Source organism: Mirounga leonina, unplaced genomic scaffold, assembly GCF_011800145.1.
Source record: "Mirounga leonina isolate KUSES-001 unplaced genomic scaffold, KU_Mleo_1.0 Mir_129, whole genome shotgun sequence".
NCBI classification, from domain to species: Eukaryota; Metazoa; Chordata; class Mammalia; order Carnivora; family Phocidae; genus Mirounga; species Mirounga leonina.
In genome coordinates this window covers 74,873,484-74,897,337 of record NW_023270323.1, presented here as the reverse complement: position 1 = coordinate 74,897,337, position 23,854 = coordinate 74,873,484, and the positions used below count along the sequence as shown (strand labels likewise).

Here is a 23,854-nt window from a genome sequence, read left to right as displayed (position 1 = left end):
GGTCTAACAGGCAATTCATGGTGAATATACGTAAAACTGAGTTCCTAATACTGTTCCTCCTTCCCCCCAAAAAACCCTATTCCTCCCAGGGGCTTCCCTACCTCAAAACAAAACAAAAACAAAAACGAAGCAAAACAACAACAACAACAACAACAACAACACACCGCAATCCTTGCAGATACTCAGGCCCAAAATGTTAGCATTATTTTTTATTTCTCTCCCTCACTCCCCACATATCATACATAAGTAAGGCCTGTTTTCTCTACTTCCAAAATATGTCCCAAACGCATAAAATTCTCACTGCCTCTCACTGTGTCTTGTTACAAACCTGGTGCAAACCAAATCACCTCACCTGGATGACTGCATGATGCTCCTAACCAGCCTCCCCAGATGCACTGATAACAGCAAGACTTTCAAACAAGTCAGGCCCACTCTTAAAACACTCCAGTAACTGCCCATCTTACTCAGAGTAAAATGCCCCACAAGGCCCTCTGGATCCAATCTCAGTGACCCCTTCAGCTTCATTTTCTACTCATGGACTTGGCCCCAGCCACACTAACATCCTATCTTATCTCCAAAGAAGCTGAGCCTCTTCAGTCCCCAGGATCTTTGCACTTGCTGCTCCCTCTGCTGGGCGAGCTGTGACCCCAGGGACTTTATTCCCTTTGTTCACCCCTGAGTGCTTGGCACATAGCAAGTGCTCGATAAATATTTGTTGGGAAAATAAATGCATGAGTGAATGAAAGTATGCAAGCAGGAGAAAAGTGGCCACCTTGGGAAGTTATAGTAGAAAAACCCTCAAGCATCAAGCATCCCTCCATCCGTCCTTCCATCTATCCAACAAACGTCTATTGCTTGCCTAGGGTGTACAAGCTTTGGTGCCATGTGGGCTCATATATACACATGGTTCCTGCATCAAGGAGTTCCCCTTGCAGGGAAAAGACAGAAATGTAATTGTAATTAAGTGGTAACAGCACAAAATGCTAAGTGATGTCACAGAGGGAAAGAGAAAGTCCTATGTGAGCCCAGAGGAGGCCAGTATTTGGTTCTAACAGATGAGGGGTGGGCAGTGTGCGGCAGGAGGGACTATTTGTTGACTTTTAACTGTTATCTCCAGCTCACGCATCTGTAATGCCAAATGGGTCATGTCCATAATCAGACAAACAGATGGTACAGAAACAGTATGTGCCAAAGTCGCTGTGCGTTCGGGCTTGGCTGACTCTCTGTTTCAGACTTTGGAACGCTGCCTTCCTGAAGTCCACTTCCACCACGCCCAGTCTTTCTCCTTATCGTCTGCCTTGAACCCCAGGGCAGCTTCCTTCTCGCAGAGTCCTTGCCACCCTCACAGGGCATGGCCAGGCTCCAAGGCTGACAGGATGGAGGTGGCGTCTCAGGAGTCCCAGCGAGTACCTCTCTGTCCCTCAGCTCTCCCCCTCATCCCTGTGCATGTGGCTGCTCAAGGCTCCTGGTTGGCCCTTCTCCTGAAGACTGCCCACCCAGGAAGATGATGCCCCTCCTCCAGAGCAGCCTGCAGCCACGGACTGGATAGAGGTGGGAGGAGAATGTGGCCCCAGATGGGACAGCTCCTGGGTATGATTCATGCTCCAGACCCCCGTAGGCCAGCCAAGGCCTGACTGGATCTGAGAGCACAGCCTGGCTTGGCTCTCTTCCCCTTTTCTCTCTTCTGCTTCCATCAGCTTCAAGGGAACTCCTGAAGAGCCCTCCCTCAACAAAACACGTGCATCCCAAGCCCCCTTGCAGGCTGCTTCTGGGGAACTTGCTTTCCTAAGACAATTCCAGCCTGAAAGAGGAGACGGTCGGCAACCAGTGAATGTATGAAATTGTGTGCCAATTCCTCTCTTGAAACCCTAACCCCCAACGTGACTGTATTTGGAAATTGGGCATTCAAGGAAGTAATTATGGTTAAATGAGGTCCTAGGGGTGGGGCCCTAATCTGATGGGACTGGGGTCCTTGTAAGAAGAGAAACAGACAGCAGGCATGCTCTCGCATAGGGAAAAAGACCGTGTGAGCAGAGAGCAACCTGCAAGCCAAAGAGAATGGACTCAGGAGCAACCAACCCCGCTGCCATCTTGATCTTGGACTTGCAGCCTCCCCAACTGTGAGAGAAGAAATTTCTGTTGTTCAAGCCTAGTACGTGCTTGCCATGTACATTGCAGGCTCCCCCAGCAGGCACCTAGAGAGCTAATGTTCATTCCCACATCTATAAGGTAAAGACACATTTAAAAATACTGACGTAGAAAAAGAGGAGAAAAATAACACTTTTGAGAACCTGCTATTGGCCTAGCATGATGTATAGGAGGCTGGTTGTTACTTCTTGTTCAATACCCATCATCCTTCTTCTGACGGGAGTCCCCTGGATTTCCTCCAAGAAACATTCCCGCCCTCACTCTGTGTGGGGGCTCAAGGTGGTCACATCCCCACCCCACTGTGGCTCTGGGAATGGGCACATGATACAGTAATTTTAAGTTAAATTTAGAATGTTATTTGCCAGGATTTCTCAGCCTGGGAACTATTAATATTTGGGGCCAGAAAATTCTTTGTGGTGGGGCCTGTCCTGTGCATTGCAGGATGTTTAGCAGCCTCCTTGGCCTCTACTGGATGCTGATAGCACCCTCTAGCTGTGACAACCAGAAACGCCTCCAGATCTTGTCCCCTGCTGGGGCAAAATTGCCCCTGGTTGAGAAGCTCCAAGGGTATGCAACCTCACACAAGTAAATGAGATTCAGGCCTGGGACTTTACTAGAACTACTGTTAGGAGAAGTCTGTGCTGGGGATACTGAGCAGGAAAAGTGTCACCCTGGGGCCATCTTGCCCTCACCAGGGAGAGAGCCCCTGTGCCCGAAGCCAACACAGAGCAAGGCAGAGCTGAGAGAGAGCGAAAACAGACAGGTGAAGTCAGCTGAGTTATACTCCAGTTACGTGAACCAATTAGTTCTGTCTGGGCCTGAGCCAGTTTGGTTTGGGTTCCTGTCACAGGTGTGAGTGACATGACACATTTTGTAAACAGTATCTTCTGCCACCCCCACAGCCGCTCCCTTAGGTGGGCTTGCTTACTGGAGCTTTACAGATTTAAAACGGCCTCTTCTTGTATCTCTGCTCCCCATCCCCCCATCCACAGTGCTTCCGGTCACCATGATGACGCCATGATGATGTGCAGAGTGAATTGTTCACGGCTAGGCAGCGGGCTCGGGCTCCGCCGTTTGTCGCTGAGGCCCAAGTGCCAGTCACAGTGCCTGGCTCCCAGTCGGTGTTCAAAAGTATCTCCTGCATGGGCGAATGTGGTTATGCAGCTTGCTCAAGAATATGCCCGAGGATCTGATTTCAAAGCCCGAGTGAGTTTCCCCTCTGGTTATTTGCTCTGCTCTGCTCTGCTCTAGAGGGAAAAACTAGATCCAATGCTAAGTGTAAGGAGGCCAACTTCAGTGCAACTAGAAGAACATATTCACAACTGGCTCTGTGAGTGATGGGCTGATGCTCCTCAGAAAGAGCTCATGAGGATGGGGACAAAGATGACAATGACACTAGCCAGCACTGAGATGTGCACTTTATATCCACCATCTCATTTCATCTTCATGACAACCCTCAGATGGGCCATTGCTTTATCTTCATTTTGCCACTAACTAAGCCAAGCTTGGAGAACTTGAGAAACTCATACGTGGCCCCAGGCGCTGTAAGCGTCAAGGATCCTCTACCCAGCATCCATGCACATTGTCACCATCCTGTCTCATGAGGGAAGAAGGGCTCTGTCACTAGAGCCATGTAAGCAGGGGACAGATGACTCCAAAAGAGGGGAGGATTCAAGCAGAATTCTCCAAGCCAGAGACTCCGGGGGACAAGGAACTTGCACCCCAGATAATGGGGGTGACTCATCTCCAGAGACCATTCCTGACCCCTCATGTTCCCCTGTCCTCACCCCTCTCCCAAATCACAGACGAGTTCAATATGTTCTAACAAGGATCAGCCTGCTGCTGGACCTGCTGGTGACCAGGCCCACCTGACTCTGAGGACCCCAACTCCACCCAAATTTCCCCCCACCAGTCACATGTTTGAGCCCCTTCTGTCGGACCCCATCCCAACCTTGCACATTAAGCCCAGCCTCTTCTTTTTCCCCAAAAGCCCCCCTGGGAGACAAACAATGAGGCATCAAGAAGCAGTTTCAATAAATACCATGTGATAGGAAAATCACAGGCTCTGGTCAAACAGGCCAGATCTGAATCTCAGGTCAACCTCGTTCTTTGTCACCTTGGCAAGTTGCTAGGCCTCTCTCAGGGCCTCAGATGCATCGCCTGTAGAACAGGGACAATAATACAGAGTTGCAGAAGTAAAGGAGGTATGGAATGCCAAGCACTGGTATGTAGCAGGGAGTGAATAAATGGTAGTGGACTTTGGGTTTTGCTCCTTTTCCTCCCAACAGAGTTACTATTCAAGCCAAGACTTCATCTCAGTTCAACTTTTATTCCTGTAATGATGAAAAAAGGAACTGCCAGCTGTCCAGGGCATAAGGACTAACACCTTTTGATAGAATCCTCTCCAGCCTAGAACTCCTCCTTCACTTAGAAAATCACTTTCTTTGAAACATATTGTCTCTTTCCCATTCCTTCCGGGTTTTTTTTTTTTGCACCATGCTGTTGAGAGTTGCAAAGCCACTTTCGTTGCCTTCATTTTACATCAGGGAGAAGTGTCGGATGAGAGGTGACGGGGCAAAGTCCCACATCACACACCTGGCAAACTGGGGCATCAGGACTTGCTGGGCCACAGCATCCTGACCCCGACTACTGTGGCTGTCCCTGTACCATCCAGTTGGGTTTAGAGCCTCCTTAGGGGGCAGCCTGGGGCTATAAGTGCCATGGCAGATACAAGGCAGGTGTATGTGACAGGCCATAAATCCAGGGGCCAGGGGTGACTATATCTAACTAGAACAGACCAGAGGACTGGGGTCAGAAACTGGCTTGGGCCAGGGGTTTAGCAACAGTGCTTCACAGACCCTGGTCAGTGAGGCCAATCTGGGGGCCAGCTAGTCACTTCCCTGTGGTCAAACAGTCACGGATTTTATAGTACCATTGCCAGCAGATCCCTACTCACGCTCTGCTTGGCATAGTGGAAGGGGCATCGTGCTGTGGAGTTGGGTCCAACCTGAGCTCAGGCACCATTTAAGCTTTCAACTCCATCCCCCATCCAAGACCCCAGGGAGTAGAGAAAATGAAAGAAGACCGTGTGTGTGCGCACCTGGAACGTTGCGGGACCTCAGGAAATGGCAGCCCTCACTCCACTGTGCAACAGCTGTACTTCTCTGGAGTGCGGAGTTCCCACGTGTTACCTACCACCTAGAAGTGGCTTAGGGTCAAGGAAGATGTCAGCACCTCCCCTGCCTCACTGGGGTACCACATGAGCATGACATGCATGTTTTCAGGGTGGCTCCCTGCCCCAGCCTTGTGAAAGCCTGCTCTGAAACACCATCAGTTCTAACTTGCTCCTTGCTGGGGATGTGAGGCCGAGGGTAAAGTGAGGAGTGACACCTTTTTAAATAGTGCTTCTGTAGCCCCAAGGAGTGGAAAGATTTTCTGGGGTCTGTTGAATCTCCTCGCCAGTTCAGGTCAATGCAATATGGAGAGCTGGTAAGCACTTGCTATGTATGGGTGTCAGGAGGGTGAGGAGGAGGACGGTAAGCCATTCGGTAAATAAGAGAGTAGCTTCGGGGCACCTGGGTGGCTCAGTCGTTAAGCGTCTGCCTTCGGCTCAGGTCATGATCCCAGGGTCCTGGGATCGAGCCCCACATCGGGCTCCCTGCTCAGCGGGAAGCCTGCCTCTCCCTCTCCCACTCCCCCTGCTTGTGTTCCCTCTCTCGCTGTGTCTCTCTCTGTCAAATAAATAAATAAAATCTTAAAAAAAAAAAAAGAAAGAGAGAGTAGCTTCTATTTAGTGAGTTCCTGTTAACGGGCTCTTCTCCTTCCACTCATTTTCTCTGGTCCCTGTAACATTTCCTGCAGGGCACTTTACAGAGGAAGAAATTGAACTTCAATTACATTAAAGGACTTGACCAAAGGCACACGACTGGAGAGTGGAAGACTCATGAGTCAAGTTCAGACATGAATGCTGCAGAGACTCTATTTTTCCCCTAACACCTCAATAATCCCCCAAGAAATTACAAGTGAAGAAACAGAGAAAAATGTATGGGCAAATGTACTGATAATCAATCTGATCTCAGAGAAGTCTTCAGGACAGAAATAAGCGAGAAATGAAGCTCAGGAGGTAAAGTGGATCTGACTGCAGAGGACCTGGATGGGAAATTTCAATGTGAAGTGTTTGACACTCACTGCAGCTGTATTTGTAAAACAAAAGATCTGAAACAACCCCAATGTCTATCCATGGGAGACTGGTTTAGTAAGTTATCATTCAGTCATATAATGAAACGCCATCCTATGAGGACTTATCTGGAACAATCGCTAAGACACTGTCCTGACTCTTCTCCATCTGCTCCTGCTGCCAGATCCATCTCCTCCCCCCCTGTCCTGCTCTGAGCACTGGGAGCTGGTCCTCTTGGGTGGTGGGAGGAGAAAGAAGGCAGGCTATTTCTCCCCTCCTCCCTCCCTGTTTGGACAATAGGCGCTGACATAGCCCAGTCCACATAGCCCTCCACAACCTCAGCTCCTGCTTGTCAGCCCACTGTCCATGGTCTTCATTTCCTCCCTGGCCTCGCGTGCCTTATCTCCTCCCCTTGCTCTTCTGGTACTAAAACATCCCTAGCTGGAATGTCTAAATGGAATTCTGTTGCCTTCTGGGATCTTGACTATGATATCAACATATTGTGAACATCACAGAGAGGATCCCCAAGCAGAGACAACCCCCACTAACCTCCCAAGAACTTTTCCGATCAGCTTCACCATTAAAGTCCCCACGAGTCCACCAATGGCGAATATGGACACCGTCACAGACCAGAGCAGAGTCAGAGTATCCGGGTCTATTGTATGCCCGTGTCTTCTTTCCCATGATTCATTGTAGAAGGACTTGATGTACTGAAAGCAAACAACAAACCATGTTATTCCATCCTGTTGCTTGAAACTAGCCAGTAGGTAAACAAAAACAGCTTTTATAGAGCATTTTCTGCACACTAGGCATTTTGCTAAGTTCTTTATTTCATTGAGCTTTATTTCACTGAACCCTTCTAACAAATTTTGTGGATGGGCCCTAGTTTTGCTTCATTTTGCAGATAGGGAAACTGAAGCTCAGAGAAACAAAGTGACTTGCTCATTAAGTGGCAAACCTGGAACTCAAACTCAGATCTGACCCCAAACCTAGGGTAACCATTTATACCCAGGCTTCTCTAACTCTGGTGCACAGCAGAACCAATTGGGAAATGTGTTAAAAATGCACACACCCAATGTAACAGAAAGTCTTTCCCACCTTGAGATAGGCAAAGATACACCATAAAACAAAAACATAATGCTCATTTGGGTTTCATCAACACTAAAGTGTTCTATTTTTCAAAGGACGCCTTGAAAAATGAAAAGACAAGCCACAGACTGAGATAACACATCTGCAACACATATACTATAAAGGACTTATATCCACAATACATAAAGAATTCTAACAAATCAATAAGACAAACAACCCAATTAAATGAGCAATGGACTTGAACAGACTCCAAAGAAAATTCAAATGACAAGTAAGTTAATGACATGATGCTCAATGTCATTAGTCAACAGGCAAATGCAAATTGAAACCATAACAAGATACCATTTTGCATTGTCTAGATCCCCATTGTTGTCACTTCTGATTTGGTGGGTTTGGGATGGTGACTGGGTGATTCTGATGTGCACCAAGGACTGGGGTCATGGCACTAAGCTCCTCAAGGGAGTTCCATCCCCAAGATGCTCATAGTTATCCACTGATACTGGACATGGGCCCACAAACATTTCCAGAGCTAGCATATGACACTGCAGAATAAGCATGGGTTCCAAGTGCACAGACCAGAGCCTGAATTCCAGCCCAGCAACAACGTGCTGATGATTTAAACCAGCTGGACCTTTGCTTCCTCATCTGCAAAATGCGAATGATGACACTGATGTCTCAGGGCTGTTGTGAGGGTCACGCTAGAGTTTGGAGCAGTGCCCAGTGCTTGGGTGAGGCTCGCACAATCCCCAGGAGGATGAAAACTAACAGGTATGGTAAGACCAAGTAGTGATCAGCAGTGTACTCTCATGCACTGTATTTAATGTATACAACCGTCTTGGAAAGCAGTTTGGCTTCATCTAGTAAAGTTGAAGATGCCCCAAACCTACAGCCTAGCAAATCCATTTCTAGAAAATTCCTCTAAAAAACTTTTTTTCTACCTGCCCTATGACATATTTACCCCAAATTCCATGTAGTATTGCTTACAACAGCCCCAAATGGGAAACAACCCAGATGCCCACCCACAATAGAATAGATAGATAAATTGTGGAATAGTCATCATATGAAACACTAGAATCACAAACATGAATGAATTACAGCAACATGCAAACACACTTATAAAATCTCACACACAAAATAACATTGAAAAAAATAAGGCAAAAACAAAAGGATACATATAGTATAATGCCATATATAAATTCAAAAATATGCAAATATAAATGTTTTGGGGGAATTACAAATAGATTGTAAAACTACAAAGGAAAACAAAGAATTATTGCAAATGTCAGGTCAGTGGTCACTTCCGGGGGTGGGTGGAAGAAAAGATCTGGGTGGGGTACCTGACAGGATCCTCTATTCTTAATCTTCTTATTCTTAGCTGGGTGCTAGATTTATAATCGTTCTTTAAACTCTGTGTGTGTTTGTGTATGCAATGCATATGTATGTATCTTATATATTCTTTTTAAGTATAATACATTCCACCAATCTAAAACTTTTTTTTTTTTAATGGTGGGGAAGTATTCCAGGCAGAGGGAAAAGCATGTGCCATGATGGCATGGCAGAAGAAAGGTTACAGTGTCCACAGAATTGAAAGCAGGCCAGTGTGGAGGGAGGTGAATGGGGCAAGCAAGGGAAGAAGGGGCTGCATGGAGTTGGAGGGGCAGGAAAGGGAGGTCACATGGGGCCTTGGAAGTCATGGTAATGAATTTGCCTGTTACTTGGACTTTTTTGGGGAGGGGGTGGAGGGGGAAACTACTGGAGGGTTTTAAGCAAGGGGAGCACATGGTGTGGTTTACATTTTTAGAAGACTGCTCTGGCTTCAGAGTGGCAAGAGAACCAAAAGCAAGCTTAGCAAGGAACCTGGCACCGTGTTGGGAGGCACAACAACAGTCCAAAGATCTCGGTGGCCTGGACCAAGCAGTGAAAGTAGAGAGAAGGGGATGGATCCGAGATATGTTTTGAGAGTAGGATGGACGAGATTAACTGGGGGACTGGCTCCAAAGCTGGGGAGGGAGGGTGTTGGAGATGGCTAAGAGAAGACTGCCAGGTCATTCTTTGGCTCCATAACTATCTGGTTCGCAGCATGGAGTGAGGCCAGAATTTATTATCAACGACTACAGCTATTCTGAAAGATGATGAAGTTTCCACACCTTAATGCACATGACACTCATCATCCACTGATTCATTCAACAAGCATGACCTGAGTACTGGGACCTGAGCTGGACACAGAGACAAACCAAACATGGCCCCCCAGACCTCAGAGATCATCCAGCCCACGGGAGGGGATAATGCATTTTACCACTTAAGGATGCTCTTGGCTGCACGTAACAAGTTATCTAAACTCAAAACAGCCAAGCAACAAGGACCCTTATTAGCTTACACAAGTGCAAACTCACAGGAGTGCTGAGCTTCAAAACTGTTGATCTGGTGGCTCAGTACCACGGCCAAGAATCCAGGTGTTTCCCTTGGCCTCACTCTGCTCTCCACAGTTTTGACCTCGTCCAAAGACTGCATCCACCCACAAGTACAGGATGACTTCTAGAAACCCTTTTGGCCACATGCTTTCCCATTCAGGTGTGACTGGAGAGAGTAATCCTAGCCTCTCAAGGGCCTCTTGATGCTAAGATCTTTCCAAAAGCCTACAGCAATCCTCTCTTTATATCCTACTGGCCCTGGTTGGGGCAGAGGTCCCTCACTAAGCCAATCATTAAAGAATGGGATAGGACAGGTCACCTGGACCTCTGGCCCTGAATTCCATTTCTTTATCTTCTCTTCACCTTACTAAATGTGCCACCATTCTCTAATTGCTCAGTCAAAACATGTGAATTCATCCTTAATGCTTGCCCTTGATCCCTACCCCTCAACTAAGCCATCCTGACTTATCCGTGTATTATCGGTTGAATTATGACCCCCACCCCCAAATTCACATGCTGAAGTCTTAACTCCCAGTATCTCAACATGGGACCTTACTTGGAAATAGGGTCATTGCAGATACAATGAATGAAGATGGGGTCATATTGGAGTAGGGTAGGATCCTACCCCAATCTGCTTTGTGTCCTTATAAAAAGGGGAAATTTGGACACAGGGCATTTTTATGGGCTGAACTGTGTCCCCCCTCAAAATTCATAGGCTGAATCCTAACCCACAATGCCTCAGAATGTGAGGTATTTGGAGACGGGGTTTTACAGAGGTAATGAGGTTAAAATGAGGTCATTAGGGTGGACCTGGTCCAAAATGACTAGCATCCTCATAGAAAGGGGGGACGTGGACACAGAGGCATGCGTAAAGGGAAGACGATGTGAAGAGGCACAGGGTGGAGACGGCCACCTGCAAGCCAAGTAGGGGGCCCTAGAACAGAACCGTCCCTCACAGGCCCTGGAAGGAACTGACCCTGCCAGCACCCTGATCTCACACCTCTCGTCTCCAGGGCTGGGGGAGAATAAACTCCTGTTGTTACCTCGTTTGGGCAGCCCCAGCAGACTGACACGCTGCCTTATCTCCAAAACACTTGTCACCATTTAGACCACCCAAGCCGGTCCGGGCCACCACCCCGCTCGCGGGGCCACCATAGCTGCTGCCCGCTCAGCTCACCAAGGGGCCGCGTGCTGGCCGTGGCTGGACGTCAGTGCGGACCCTTAGTGTCCGGGTACTCTGTGGCCGCCTGTCACCCTTCGGCTGCCCGGCATCAGGAGCCCCTTCCCATCTGGGGGAGCGTCCCGCCCCACAGTCCTCGCAGGACACACAATCCACTCCTCGCTCCGCTCGCAGACTCCGGCTCTTCCGGCATCCCCTGCAGCGAGCGGGCGGCCACGTGATGCAGGCTCAACCAATCAGAGGCCTGGCCTCCGTGGGAGGCGGGGCCCTGCGGGAGGCGGGGCTGGCGCTCCTTCTACAACCGAGGGAGCGCCTGGGGACCGGGTTTGCGGCCCGCCGCAGCGGGGGACCGCGGTGTCCTGGGCCGGCCGAGCACTAGCCGGCAAGGGCAGCTCCTGGGCGTGAGGTGGGGCGTCACCCAGGCTGCAGAGCTTCTGGGCCCGGCTCACCAGCCTTGCCAACAGTCCTGCGAACTGCTCCCTATTTTGTCAACAACTCTTTTAGCTTCAATCAGACAAAATTGCTGTTGTTGTTTCCAACTGCTGAAATTACCAAAACACGGAAATTATCCTATTTCAGCCTCACGGCAACCCTGGTGGCAGAAAGCCTCATTGACAGATGAGGGAGCTGAGAGTTGCCAGCTTGCCCACAGTCACGGTCACGTGGCTGACAGGTGGAGGAGGGGAGGGTTGTGTGAGGTCGGCCTCACATCTGCGCACTCAAGGACAACTCCACTATCCGGGCTCCTAACTTCACAGTCTAGGTGGCAATGTTAAGCAGCCAAGTACAATGGTGCATTTATTGATTTAAAAGTAAGTATCAATTAAGTCTTTATTATGGTGTAGACACTCTGCCGAGCCCTGAAATACACGGGCGACAACCCAGGGGCACAGAACATAGTGGGAGGAAGAATGTGATGAACTGCCAAGTGAGGGGGGGCTGGAGGGGCCTCAGGAAGGCAGGGGTACAGAACCCCTAGGGAGACAGTGAGCATTCACAGGGTCAAGACCCTCGGAGAAGCTGGTGTAAGGAATGAGTACCCAGGACTAGACAGGGACCTCTCCTACTGCCCAACAAGCAGGAGCCTCCCCTCTGCTCCCCCCTCCCAGGCATAGAAGGTCATTCTTGGATGTGACCTTGGTCTCTACTGAAATCCCACACTGATCCAAGCAATGGCAGCCACCTCGTGAGGAGCCTTGCTAACACCCCCTCTAGACAGCCTCTTAGCATTACACCTGCAGCAGTGACCAGTGTCCTAGAATCGATTTGCAGAAACTGGAAGGATGCTGTTGGGGAGGAAATTTTCTCTTTCTTTCCGGCGTTCAGGAGCCTGCTGGGAAAGGGGAGAGCTTTCATATCACACACTCCTAGGTGTTGCTTTGGGCATCCCCGCAGAGATTTTGTATCTCAGTTTGGGGAAGCTGGAGGATGGACGGAAGTCCCTGCAAAGAGCTGGAGAAGGCTGGAAGACTTGCAGCAAAGCCCATGCCCCCTGCACAGACACATTTCTCAAATGTCCTGAAAGCTGGTTTCAAAGTGATGGCTTTAGTGACTAAATGTTTGTCTTCTCCAGGGATGAATACAGCAAAGGCCAAATGAAAGGCAGCCTGAAGGCTTATGTGATAGAAGCCAGGTGCTGAGGGCTGTTCTGCTAATCCATTACACAAACACTCATCAAGTTGAGGTCTGTGGACCTGATACATATGAACGCTGACTTGTACTGCATAGGACAGAACAGGTGCATTAGTAAGCGTTTGTGTTTTAAATTGAGCTTCTGCTATGTGTCAGTCACCATGTAATGATAAAAATATGTAACCCACACATATTTACAACATGCCATGCACTATGCTGAGAACTGGACGCATAGGAACCCATTCCACCCCCTCGACAACCCTATGAGACAGGTCTTGTTTTTGACTTCTCTTTGGTCAGATAAGGAACCTTAGGGATGCAGGCATAGGGGCTTTTCCCAAGGTCATGCCATTGGCATGTGGGAGGGTCAGGACTCAAACCCAGGTCCTTGGACTCCAGAGCTCATCTCTTAATCACTGCTCTATTCCAGCTCAGTATGGAAAAGACAAAGGTGATCATATCAGTACCTCTGTTGCACAATGGAAGACTGGACTGGGGAGAAGAGGGGACATAGAATGAATACCGGCTGACTGCTAAGTACATATCAGACATCTATATACCTCATCTTGCTTAACCCTTGCAGCCATCCTGTGAAGTTTCATTAAGAACAGAAAACTCTGGAGTTGAGAAATGCATCTGAAAGCCATACAGAATCTAGCGGAATACAGAGCTGCTGCCCCCCGCCCCCCACCGCACCCCTGTTCACAATGTCTGGGCTCTCCTCCTCTTCCTGGCCACACTGCCAGGTCACATTTCTCAGTGCCTTGCATCTGGGTGCGGTCATATAGCTACTTCTCACCAAAGGAGTATGAGCAGAAGTGATGTGTGTCACCTCCACTGAGGTATTGAGAGTTTGTGTGCCTTCTCTTCACTCACTCACTCACTCCCTTTCCTTATAGTCTGATCATTTACAGAATAACCAGCAGAGGCCTCCGAAGCCCTAAGGAATGGTGGAGCCACTCAACGGAAGGGGCCTGGGTCCCTGAATGACTTCATGGAGCGGAGTGCTGCCTACCTGCTCTCGATGGTGGCCTGGCTGAGACATGAACTCTCACTGTGTGAGGCCACTGAGATTTAGGGGTTGCTTGTTAGAGCAGCTACTCTACCCGAAGACAACCCCCCTGACTCCAAAGCCCATGCCATGACGATTACTGTACCATAAGTCTTTGAGAAAGAGGTAAGATTTCAGCAGAGTCGTAAAGAGTGAGTAGGAGACATGAGCCTTCAGCTAGAGTTTTCCTTTTATGTTTTGGGAAACTTGTAAGACTCCATTGGAAAAAAGTATTCTGCAATGAAATATAGTTTTAAGCTTACTTGCTAGCTAATCTCTAGGCCCAATTTGGGCCTATTCCTGGATTCCACATTGCACTTTTCCATTGGGTCTCTTTCCAAAAGGCCCATTCTTGTCTTTCGGGCTCTACACCCCTGTTTCCTAACCACCAGGGGCCCAGGTTCCCATCCTGTCTTCTAGATACAAGTGTTGCAGGCCCTGCCTTCAAGGAGCTTCCATTCTAGTAGAGACAACAGTAGAGTGAATGCACAGTTATAATGTGGAGTGGAAGGAAGCACGGTGATGGCAGGAAGGAAGCTGAGGAAGACCGTGGCCATGCTCGCCACATCAGGTGAGCAAGAAGGGCAGGTGGGGGTGGGCTTGGGTTAGACAGTGGTCAACAGAGGAAAAAGAATCCTCAAAGGCCCAGAAACTGGTCATATCATAACTGGCCTTGACTCCCAGCCTGAAGAGTCCACACATAATCGTGTGGGCGCCAGGAGCAGTTGGAGGATCTGAGCATGCCATCAGGAATCTGGGCTTTAGAACATTTCCTGTAGATGCAGTGTGGGGGTTGTTTCAGTAAGTTTAGACTGGAGGCCTGGAAGAACCTGCAGCTGGCAAGGGATAGTGAGTCAAAGAGAATTCTTTCATGAACTCATCCAGGGGTATTTATATTATGGCGAGTACTGACTTAAGCCTAAGCTGCAAAGAAATAAATAAGAGGTTACATGGTTACAGCTAAGGAGACTGCTCAAAGAGCACCACTGAGTCCTCTGTGATGTCCAGCAAGTGGCTCTGCCTCTAAGGGCAGCCTTCTAAGTGGTGAAGGGCCCTGGAATCCACTTGACCCAGCTCTGTCACCTCTCCGCTGGGCAATCTTGGGTAAGTGACTTAACCGCTCTGTGCCGCAGATTCCTGATCTGTTAAATCCTTTTCCTCCTTAAAGAGTTCCCATGACGATTTAACTCAAGAATGAATACAAAGCACAGAGCTAGGTCCACACGAAGCACACAATACAAATCAGAAGTTGCGGTGGCTGCTGGTAGTGTTGAGACCATTATTTCTGATCTGTAAAATAAATGGCCTGGATTTGTTTAGTTCTCCGGCCTATGAATCCCATGAATAATTAACCACCAGCTCCCCAGCCAACAACTCAGAGGCCAAGCTTCTGGCAACAAATTGAAAGCACACAGTTCCCAGCCAGGAAGACCAGCTTAGAACACCTCCAAATGACAGCAGGAAATTGCCAGACAATGGGAGGCAAATTACCTTGTAGCCTGCTTTACAATATTAATGTTCCTTATGGATTCACACAGAGCCTGTCATGAATTCATCTAAAAATATTCTCAGGAGGGCTATACAAATACACATAATTATATCACACATTTTGCGTTGCCTTATCGAGCAGGCCAATGCCCATAACTCTTTCGGGGACTTTAAGGGCAGTCCACACCACTGAACACACTGGCAGAGTCAGGAAAACCGTATGGAAGTCCTTACCAAAGTGCCCACTGCCAAACCAGGCTCCTTGAAGTAAGAACAACACAAGGACAAAATTCCACAAGCCCAGCAGTGCCACCTGAAGTCACCTGACTAGCAGAGGTAAGGTCTCCTGTGCAGAAAAAGTGAATGTATCCAGCCTGAGACTGCTCTCCTCTGAAGGGTCTGTGGGCAAGGTTGGCCCTAGGCTGGTGTTGGGAACTTGGATTTCAGGAGGGTTCCCACCATTCCCAGAACTGATAACAGTGGCTCACAAACCCAGACTATGCAGGGTCTGGTTTATGCTAAACACGGGCTTTATTTCTGGAAGTCAGAGGCTGTGCACAGGCCCAGTGGAGGGTGCCTTGGAGACCAGCCCCTAATAAAAACCCTGAACTCAGTGTCTGATGAGCTTCTGCACTGGATAACATTCCACATGTGTTGACACACTCGTTGCTGGAGGATTAATGAAGTGACTTCACTGGGTGAGGACTCTGGAAGCTCGCTCTTGGCTTCCTCTGGACTTTGTCCCGTGTACCTTTTTCCTTTTGCTGATTTGGCTTTGAATTCCTTCCCTGGAGTAAACCCCAGCCCTGGGTGGAGAGGAGTGAGTCCTGACAGGCTGAGTCCTCCTAGTGAATTATCAAACCCAGAAGTGGTCCTGGGGACCTGACGCAGCTCCCAGCCCTAAGGACAACATCCAGGTCCCATTCGGACTCGGCCTGATGATTACTCTGCACGTTTGTGGTGGGGTTTTTCTCGCCACTGTGAGAGTCTCCTGGAGGAGTTCAGCGAACTGACTGGGTGAGAAAGAGGCCTCTGTACTTGAGACACTGGAGTATATTCTCCCACAGCTGGCTTCCAGAATGAAAACTGAACCCGATGAAAGAGGACGCATCAATTGCAAGCAATAGTCAGGCAAATAAGACTTCCAGAGCTCTCTGGGTTCTCCTGCCAACCACTTTTGCAATGGCAGGGGAGGGGATCCTTTGAGTTTAATTATATAGGAAATGAAGAAAGAAAGTTTCATTTTCTATCTGGCCCCCGGCAGGAGCAGGAGAATGCATACACTCCCAAATATCTTTCTAATTCAAGGAAAATTAATCCTGGGCCTCTCTCTTGCTAGAACGTTCTTTTGAAAGATTGCATAGCTGTGTTTGCAGCGGGGACAGTGCATTCACACGGACATGTCTGTCATTTACTCTGAAATAACACTTCCCACTCCTTTCTGTAGGTCCTCCGGTTGCCCGGAATAAAAATGATGAGAGTTTTCATGACTGTTCAAATTGCTTATAGCTTCTAAAAATCAGTCTTGAGGCATCGGCGGCTTTCATAGGGCATCTAATCCGATCCAAGTTCAGGGTGATGGTTTTGAGCACCGCTTCTGGAATGATTTATTTATAGAAAAGGAATAAAACCCCCAGCCTACAGATGGGGCCACCGGAAGGATTAAACGAAGGCGTGTAGCCCCTAGCATGATGTCTGGCATGCAGTAGGCACTTAGTAAATCTCAGTGCCTCTCTCCGATGGGTGGGAAACAATGTTTCTAGTTTTACTAGTTGGGTTTGTTCACACCAGCAGGCCCAACTCTGACATGCTCGTCCAAGTTTTCCCGAACGCATGCCTTGCTGGGCTAACCCATCCTCTGTACCCTCCATCTGGCTGCAGAAGGCACTGCCCCAGCCCTCAACACAGAGCTTCTGCAAGCCCCGATGGGGCCGTGGTCCCTTCTCTATTAGGCTCAACAAAGGCATTTCCCCCAGAGAAGCTTTACGAAGCGGGGAAAACTCTGAACCAAAGCTGCAGGCTTCTGAACTCCAATCAGCTGGGGTCCTGAGGGGATGGAACAGGCCCCGTGGCACCCACAGTCTAGAACACACAGACACCAATACGTCCAGGCCTGGAAAGGTCCCTCCTCCTATCAGCCAGCAGCTCTGCCGGCCCTGATTCAACCCAAACCAAACCATGACTCACAACTCCCAATTTAAACAATGCAGCTGCAACGAGACTGCCTTTGATTTTTAAATCTCAAGGTCTTTCTCTTTTGTTTGTTTTTATTTTTTCTTTCTTCTCTCTCTCTCTTTCTCTCTTTCTCCCCCCCTCCCCTTGTCTCAGTTGTGATCTAAGCCACACAGGCTTCTATTAGCAAAAGCAAACAGCACAAATTTAATGATTTAATAATAAAACTACTGCTATGAATCACTTTCTGTATTTCTCATTTGTACAGCAACCCACATTGCAGACACTGAGCTAATAATCCCATTGCACAAATGAAGGGGCCTGAAGGAGGGAGACTGAGCTGGCCCGAGGCCGCCTGCTCATGGGTGCTAGCCTGTGTCTGAAGAAGAGAGTCACAACCTCAGCCCCGCCCAGAGGCCATTTTTAAGCCTGTTTCTAGATCTATTCTCTTTTCCAAAGAGCATCCAAATCTGCTGTTTTATATCTTTTTTTTTTTTTTGGCTTAATATTTGTATTGTAAGCATTTTTCCATGTTCTTGAAAATCCCCCATCGCCAGGATCTCGGATAGTGTATTCCGTGGCATGATGTGGCTGTCCTATCTTCCAAATATGGGTCTCTGTTTGTTCCCAGTTTCCCTCCAGTCTCGTTCCACGCTTAAATTAACCAGAGATACCTGCTGCATGAAAATAATGGCCAGGTGTTCCTGTAATGACAAGATGCACGGGTTTCTCCTGTAACCTCAGCAGCCTCCTGCCAAGAGGCCGAGCCCTGCTGCACCTCCCTGTCAGCCCGTCTGGCGCCCATGTCTCTGAGGCCATCCACACTCCTCGCGCCCCGCCAGGTTCCCCCAGAGCAGGCCTGGGGCCATACGGAGGCGCCCTGCCCTGTGTCTCTGCTTCCCTCACGGTACTGGGGCTCTCAGAACAGTCACTAAAACAGCAACATGCAGTGGGATTACTTGAAAGGACCAGCACTTTCTTCTGGGTTCCTGTCTGCTCATTCACCGGAATCCTTCCTTTGACCGGCGTCTAACATTTGCAGCTAATTGGGGCAGCTCTGCTCTTGTAGAGAGAATGATTTGATTCTTTGTCCCGACTTGTTTACCTGCCCTTAGAGGAGAGGGAAAGGATGAAATACACCATTTCTTGCTGGGAACTCATGGGGAGTCAAATTAAGCATTCTGCTGAAGCCCTGGGCTTAAATACAGGAGCCCCCCTCCCATCCACTGGGCATGCATTCCAAGACGCCCAGTGGATGCCTGCAATCACAGATAGTATTGAACCCTAGATCTACTGTGTTTTTTCTTACATCTATGTACCCATACCTATGATGAAGTTTAATTTCTAAATCAGGCACGGTAAGAGATTAACAATAACAATAACGAAGTAGAGCAATTATAACAATACACGGTAATGAAAGTTTTGTGAATGCAGCCTCACTCTCATGATGCCTTGCTGTATTTAGTAGTACTGTAATACTGTTCTTGCATTTCTTTTTCTTGTGACAATGTGAGATGATAAAATGCCTGGGTGGGGAGATGAGGTGTGGTGAGCGACAGGGGCACCGTGACGTAGCGTCAGCCCCTCCTGACCTTCGAAGATAAGTCAGGAGGAAGATCATCTGCTTCCAGGACACAGCTGATAGAGGGCAACTGACACCACGGAAAGTGGACCCACGGATTGGGGGGGAGGGGCTACTGTACTGACACCAGGGGGGACAAACTCTGTCTTCTGTCCCAAGAGAAGACCAAACATCACCAACTCAGAAATCAATGGAACAGTGAGCAGTTCGTTATAAAAGCCAAACCATTCACTGTTAACTTTTGTTGGATCCTGGTTTTGTTTCAATTAAGTCCTAATGGACAAGGTGTGGGACTGGGGTAGTAAGTTAGAGCCCAAAGTTCTCAGTTTTCATTCTTCCTTTCTCACTCCTGCCTGCTCTCATTCACTAGTTCATTTGACAAACGTCTTTGAGCATTTTCATGTTGAGAACATACATGTGTATGACATACACCACATGTATACAGTTGGATAATTAAGAATTTGTCTGGCCTTTGGCCCTGTGCTTGGAAAATAGCCTCTAAACCCTTGGGATTTCCTGAGTGATAGGAATGTCTTTGTTATTCATGGTGGGCCTGATCAGCCGCCACCTGGAAATTTATGCAAATAAGATAATTCAGGTGAGGGGCTGACCCCACTGGAAAGACCAACCAGGTAATCAGAGGCCTGGGGCTTCACACCAGGTGACATTAGCCCTACCTCCAAGAAGGGAAGGGGGCCTGGGGATTGACTCAATCAGTCATGCCTACGTAAGGAAACCCCGGTAATAAGTCTGGACACAGAGGCTTGGGTGAGCATCCACAGTAGTCTGTGCGTACTGTTATACATCCATCCACTGGGAGGCTCATGCATCCTACCTCTGCAGGGAAAAGACCGGAAGCTTCGTGTTTCAAACCCCCAGACCTCACCCTATGTGTCTCTTCTTTTGGCAGATTCTGATTTGTATCTTTTTTGCTATAATAAAACCATAATAAAACTGTAGTTGTTACAGCTTTTCTGAGTACTGTGCACTGTTCTAGCAACTTATCAAAACTGAGAGAGTTGTGGGAAATCCCCAGTTTGCAGGAAGTATGGGGTGGCCTTGGGATCCCCGAGCTTATAGCTGGTGTCTGGCATGAGGGCAGTCTTTAGAGAACTGTGCTCTTAACTTCAGACTTGGCCTACCTCGGTAGTCAGCATCTGAAGTCATCCACAAACCTTTGCACCAGGATCTCCCCTGGGCACTGGGGAAAGACAAGGACCAGGATCATGTGGAATGACACTTGTAGACCTGTAGAATCCTGTCTGCTGTGCTTTTGCTAATCCTCCAAGCACTTGCCTGAACTATAGGCCAGGAATGAGCAAATGGGTGCCCGGTGTTCATTTTCCATCCTTGGAATCAGCCCTTAAGTGTCTCTCCTGCCCACCTTCCTGTCTGTTCTCCCAGCCCCAGCAGTCCCTGTGTGCTTTCTCATTTCCATTGTCACCCATGGTTCCATCCAACACACTCATTTAGTTCAACGTTGGTCCTTCTTGGTGACTCTTCTTAATGTCCACTGCAGTGGTCATCCTGCTCGAGGTTGGCCACTCTCTCAGGCCCCTTGCATGTGCCTGTGGGCCAGCAGGATGAGCCCTCCAGTTTGGTTACACCTGATGCCCCTCTGGTTTGGCTACACCCGAGCCCCTCCCCTTTGGTTCCACCCTCATCTTTGTGGGAACTCTTGGGCTCTGGATTGTCCACTCAGGCTCAAACCTTGTATTTCTTTAGAATACTGCTTCCAGAATCTTCCTGTAGGTTCTCCAGACAATACCCATGAGCAAGAGGAATTTTGACTCGTGCTCTGGGTTGACACATCACCTCACCCAAGACACATCAACTCTGCCTTCCCAAGTATGGGCACCCACCTTGGTGCCCAACAACAACCCCAGGAACCCAGAAACTCCCATTCTGCCTCCGACACCCCCATCCAGCCTTCAGTGGCCTCTCAGGTGGGAGCCAGGCACCGGGCACCCTCAGGCATCAAGGGGAAATCTCCCACCACAACTCTGGCAGCCCCAGACTACTGTAGCGGTACTAATGAAGCAGACCTCAGGCAAGCAGTATTCTCCTGCTAAAGGTCAAGGCTTAAAATGGCACCAATCTGAGGCCATTCACCAGGTTTCAGGTTGGCATCTTTAGCTTGCATGTATGACTGCTTGAAAATTTCAGGCATCATGTTACTTTTGATTTGTGTGTAAATTAGCCCTGGATTATGCGCAGTCTTTTACAAAAACATTGGAATGGTTTAGATAGATAGATAGATGATAGATACATACATACATACATACATACATACCTACATACATAGATGATAGATGATAGAAAGACAGATAAGTAGATTGATGGAAGACAGGTAAGATAGATAGGAGACAGATAAGTAGAAAAAAAGAAAAGTAGATTGATGGATGGATGGATAGATGGATAGATATGGACAGATACAACTATGCCAATTAGAATTAGTCATTGGAAAGAGAAAAGACAAAGGCTTAGACATGTAGCAATAAATGGACACAAGAAAAGAATATTAAGAAACAACATCTGTGGGAAAACTCACCACTCATGGGTTAATTGTTCATAAAGCCAGCCAGCTCCCCGAGGTCCTAATGACCCCAGCATCTACAGTGCCTGGTGTTCATTTCTTTCCTAGAACCTTGAGCACAGAGCTTAGCAAACAATGGCCCAGTTGGCTACATCTGGCCCACTGCCTGTTTCGGTAAATAAAGTTTTATTGGAACACAGCCTCACCATTCATTTATTTATTGTCTCACGCTGCTTTCTCACTGCACCGACAGAACTGCGTAGTTGGGACAAAGACCTTGTAGCCTGCTAAGCCAAAAGTCTGCACAAGCTCCAGCAGATCAGCGTGGTGGAGCAGAAAGAAGATAAAGCTGAGAAGCAGACAGACCTGAGTTCACATCCCCGTCTGTGTGAATGGGGCCAAGGGGGCACTAGAATTTTGGCAATTTGGTTGAGGGTGAGGGTGCCTGCCAGATGGTTCTCTGCCATCTTGTACCTATGCCATCTGGGGGAAGAAAGAACTGAGGAACCTTCTGGAATGTCTTCAAGGGCTAGGCCTCAAGTGGCTTATATTCACTTCTGCTTGTATTGTCCAAAGCTGGCCAAGGACCCTCATGGATGCATAAGGCCCCTGGGTGTTCTCTTCCAAATGGGGCATGGACAGGATGTACATTCATCGAGAGTGACTGTCTTGAAGGGAAACCAATGGAAATTTGGGGAGTGGGGGGGGTTAAAGGGCCTCCCAACCTACACCAGGAACTTGGACACATTAACCTCCGTGGGCCTCAGGTTCCTCATCTATGAAACGGGGTTAGTTATGGCGCCCTCGCAGGATTGTAACGAGAATGAAATTGGATGCTCTGCAAACTGTCCCTAACATGGACAGGCATAGTCAGTTCTCAGAGGTGGGAATCATTTCCATTATCAGCATTCTAGAAAGTTCCCAAATATCTGGAGAGAGACAGAAGCACCGAGCATTTGTGCGGCTGTAGCTGGGCAGTGGCCAGAGCCAATGTCAGCTACCATGTGCATTATTCAAGTCGTGAAATTCTGCCTTACCTGGTGGTACACAGCCATGGCCTGCAGGCCCTCTGTGCTCCCCTTGACCACCACCTGCACCCCAATTATCCCACCACTGAGGAGGCAAAGCTGGTTGGCAGGGGCCTCGGGGCCCTGTGTCATCGCTAAGCCAGCGTCCCTTCATGTGGGTCAGTGTCCCCACTGTGACTTATTTTCATCAGCAGCCCCCCTTGGCAGCCTCTGTCTGCCATCTCTGTGGGCAGACACCCCCACCCCCAATATCTGCATCTCATGCAAACAGGGATCATTCCTCCTTCCACAATGCCAGAGCCCTGACGAAGATTGGCTCCCACACAAAAAATACCCCTAGACGTGGGCCCTTCCCACTTGCATTAAATCACACACCCTGGGGTCTCTCTCATCCTGGGCTCTTGGACCCTGGGGCTGCCTGCTCACCCCTCCCCAGGCCCACTGCAAAGGGCAGAGAGTGTCAAGTGATCCCGGGACATGGGCTGCGCTCCTCCACCAGGCCTCCTTTGTTCCAACAGCCACTCATTAGGGGTTTGTCACCACCCCCCTGCAGCAGTGCCATTTGCAGGGGCTTGCGGTGTTTCCCACCCCGGGATGGCCTCCCAGGCTGAGCCCCCTCAGCCCTGCTCTGGCGCCCAAAGGCTGGGCAGGGCTAGCATGTATTCCTGTTCTGGCCCCTGTAACCCAGCTTGGGCTGGCCCTGGTCCCCTTCCCAGCCTCCTCCCCATCCACTCCTGAGAGCCTGCTGTCCAGCCCCCCAGCTCGTCACCATTCCCAGAAAGCCCTGTACTCTCCCTCAAGCCGTGGCAGGGCCCCCTGCCCTCCCCAGATAGAATAACGTCCTTCTCTGGCCCTGAGTTCATATCTCTGTGCAGCACATCTTGTCACTGCTGCTGGTCTTGAGAACAAGGACATGTGTCCTTTCGTTTTGCCACCCCCAAGCCCTAACGACATAATATAAGAAAGGTAAACACTCAGCATGGGTGCAGGGGCATTTACTGCCTATCTACCCTCTCTGCATTTGAGTAGCAACATGATGGAGACATGAAATGTGAGGTAGGACCTGTGACGGAGCACAAAAGGGGATTCCTGACCCCAAGGCCCCATGGGAATGGGGAGGAGAGGGCTTGGGGGCTGGCCTGGCCAATACGAAAGGAGTCCTTCACTTCTCTTCTGGTTCACGCTGGTCGGGGATAGAGCCCCCTTCGAGGACAGCCCCTAGGAAGTAGGGGTCAAGGGCAGGATTCAGGTATTCATAGGTCCCTAGTGGTGATACCATCCCAATACCATCAGAACTGGTCTCCGAAACTCCAGAGTTGCCATAAGTAAAGCCCACATAGCCATTCAGGTGGCGGGTGTC

The 23,854-nt window shown here is 48.9% G+C and overlaps 1 protein-coding gene across 8 annotated transcripts in view; it reads right to left on the bottom strand.

Moving 5' to 3' along the window:
• SLC2A9 (solute carrier family 2 member 9) overlaps positions 1-23,854 on the bottom strand; it is a 221,878-nt gene that overhangs the window by 147,573 nt on the left and 50,451 nt on the right. For all 8 annotated transcript variants that reach the window (XR_004679306.1, XM_035005304.1, XM_035005303.1 and 5 more), the window contains one exon: positions 6,875-7,035. Coding sequence is in view for 7 of the 8 variants with exons in the window: in XM_035005304.1 (XP_034861195.1) it covers positions 6,875-7,035 (161 nt within the window). In the remaining variant the exon portion in view is untranslated. The remainder of the gene's footprint in view (positions 1-6,874; positions 7,036-23,854) is intronic.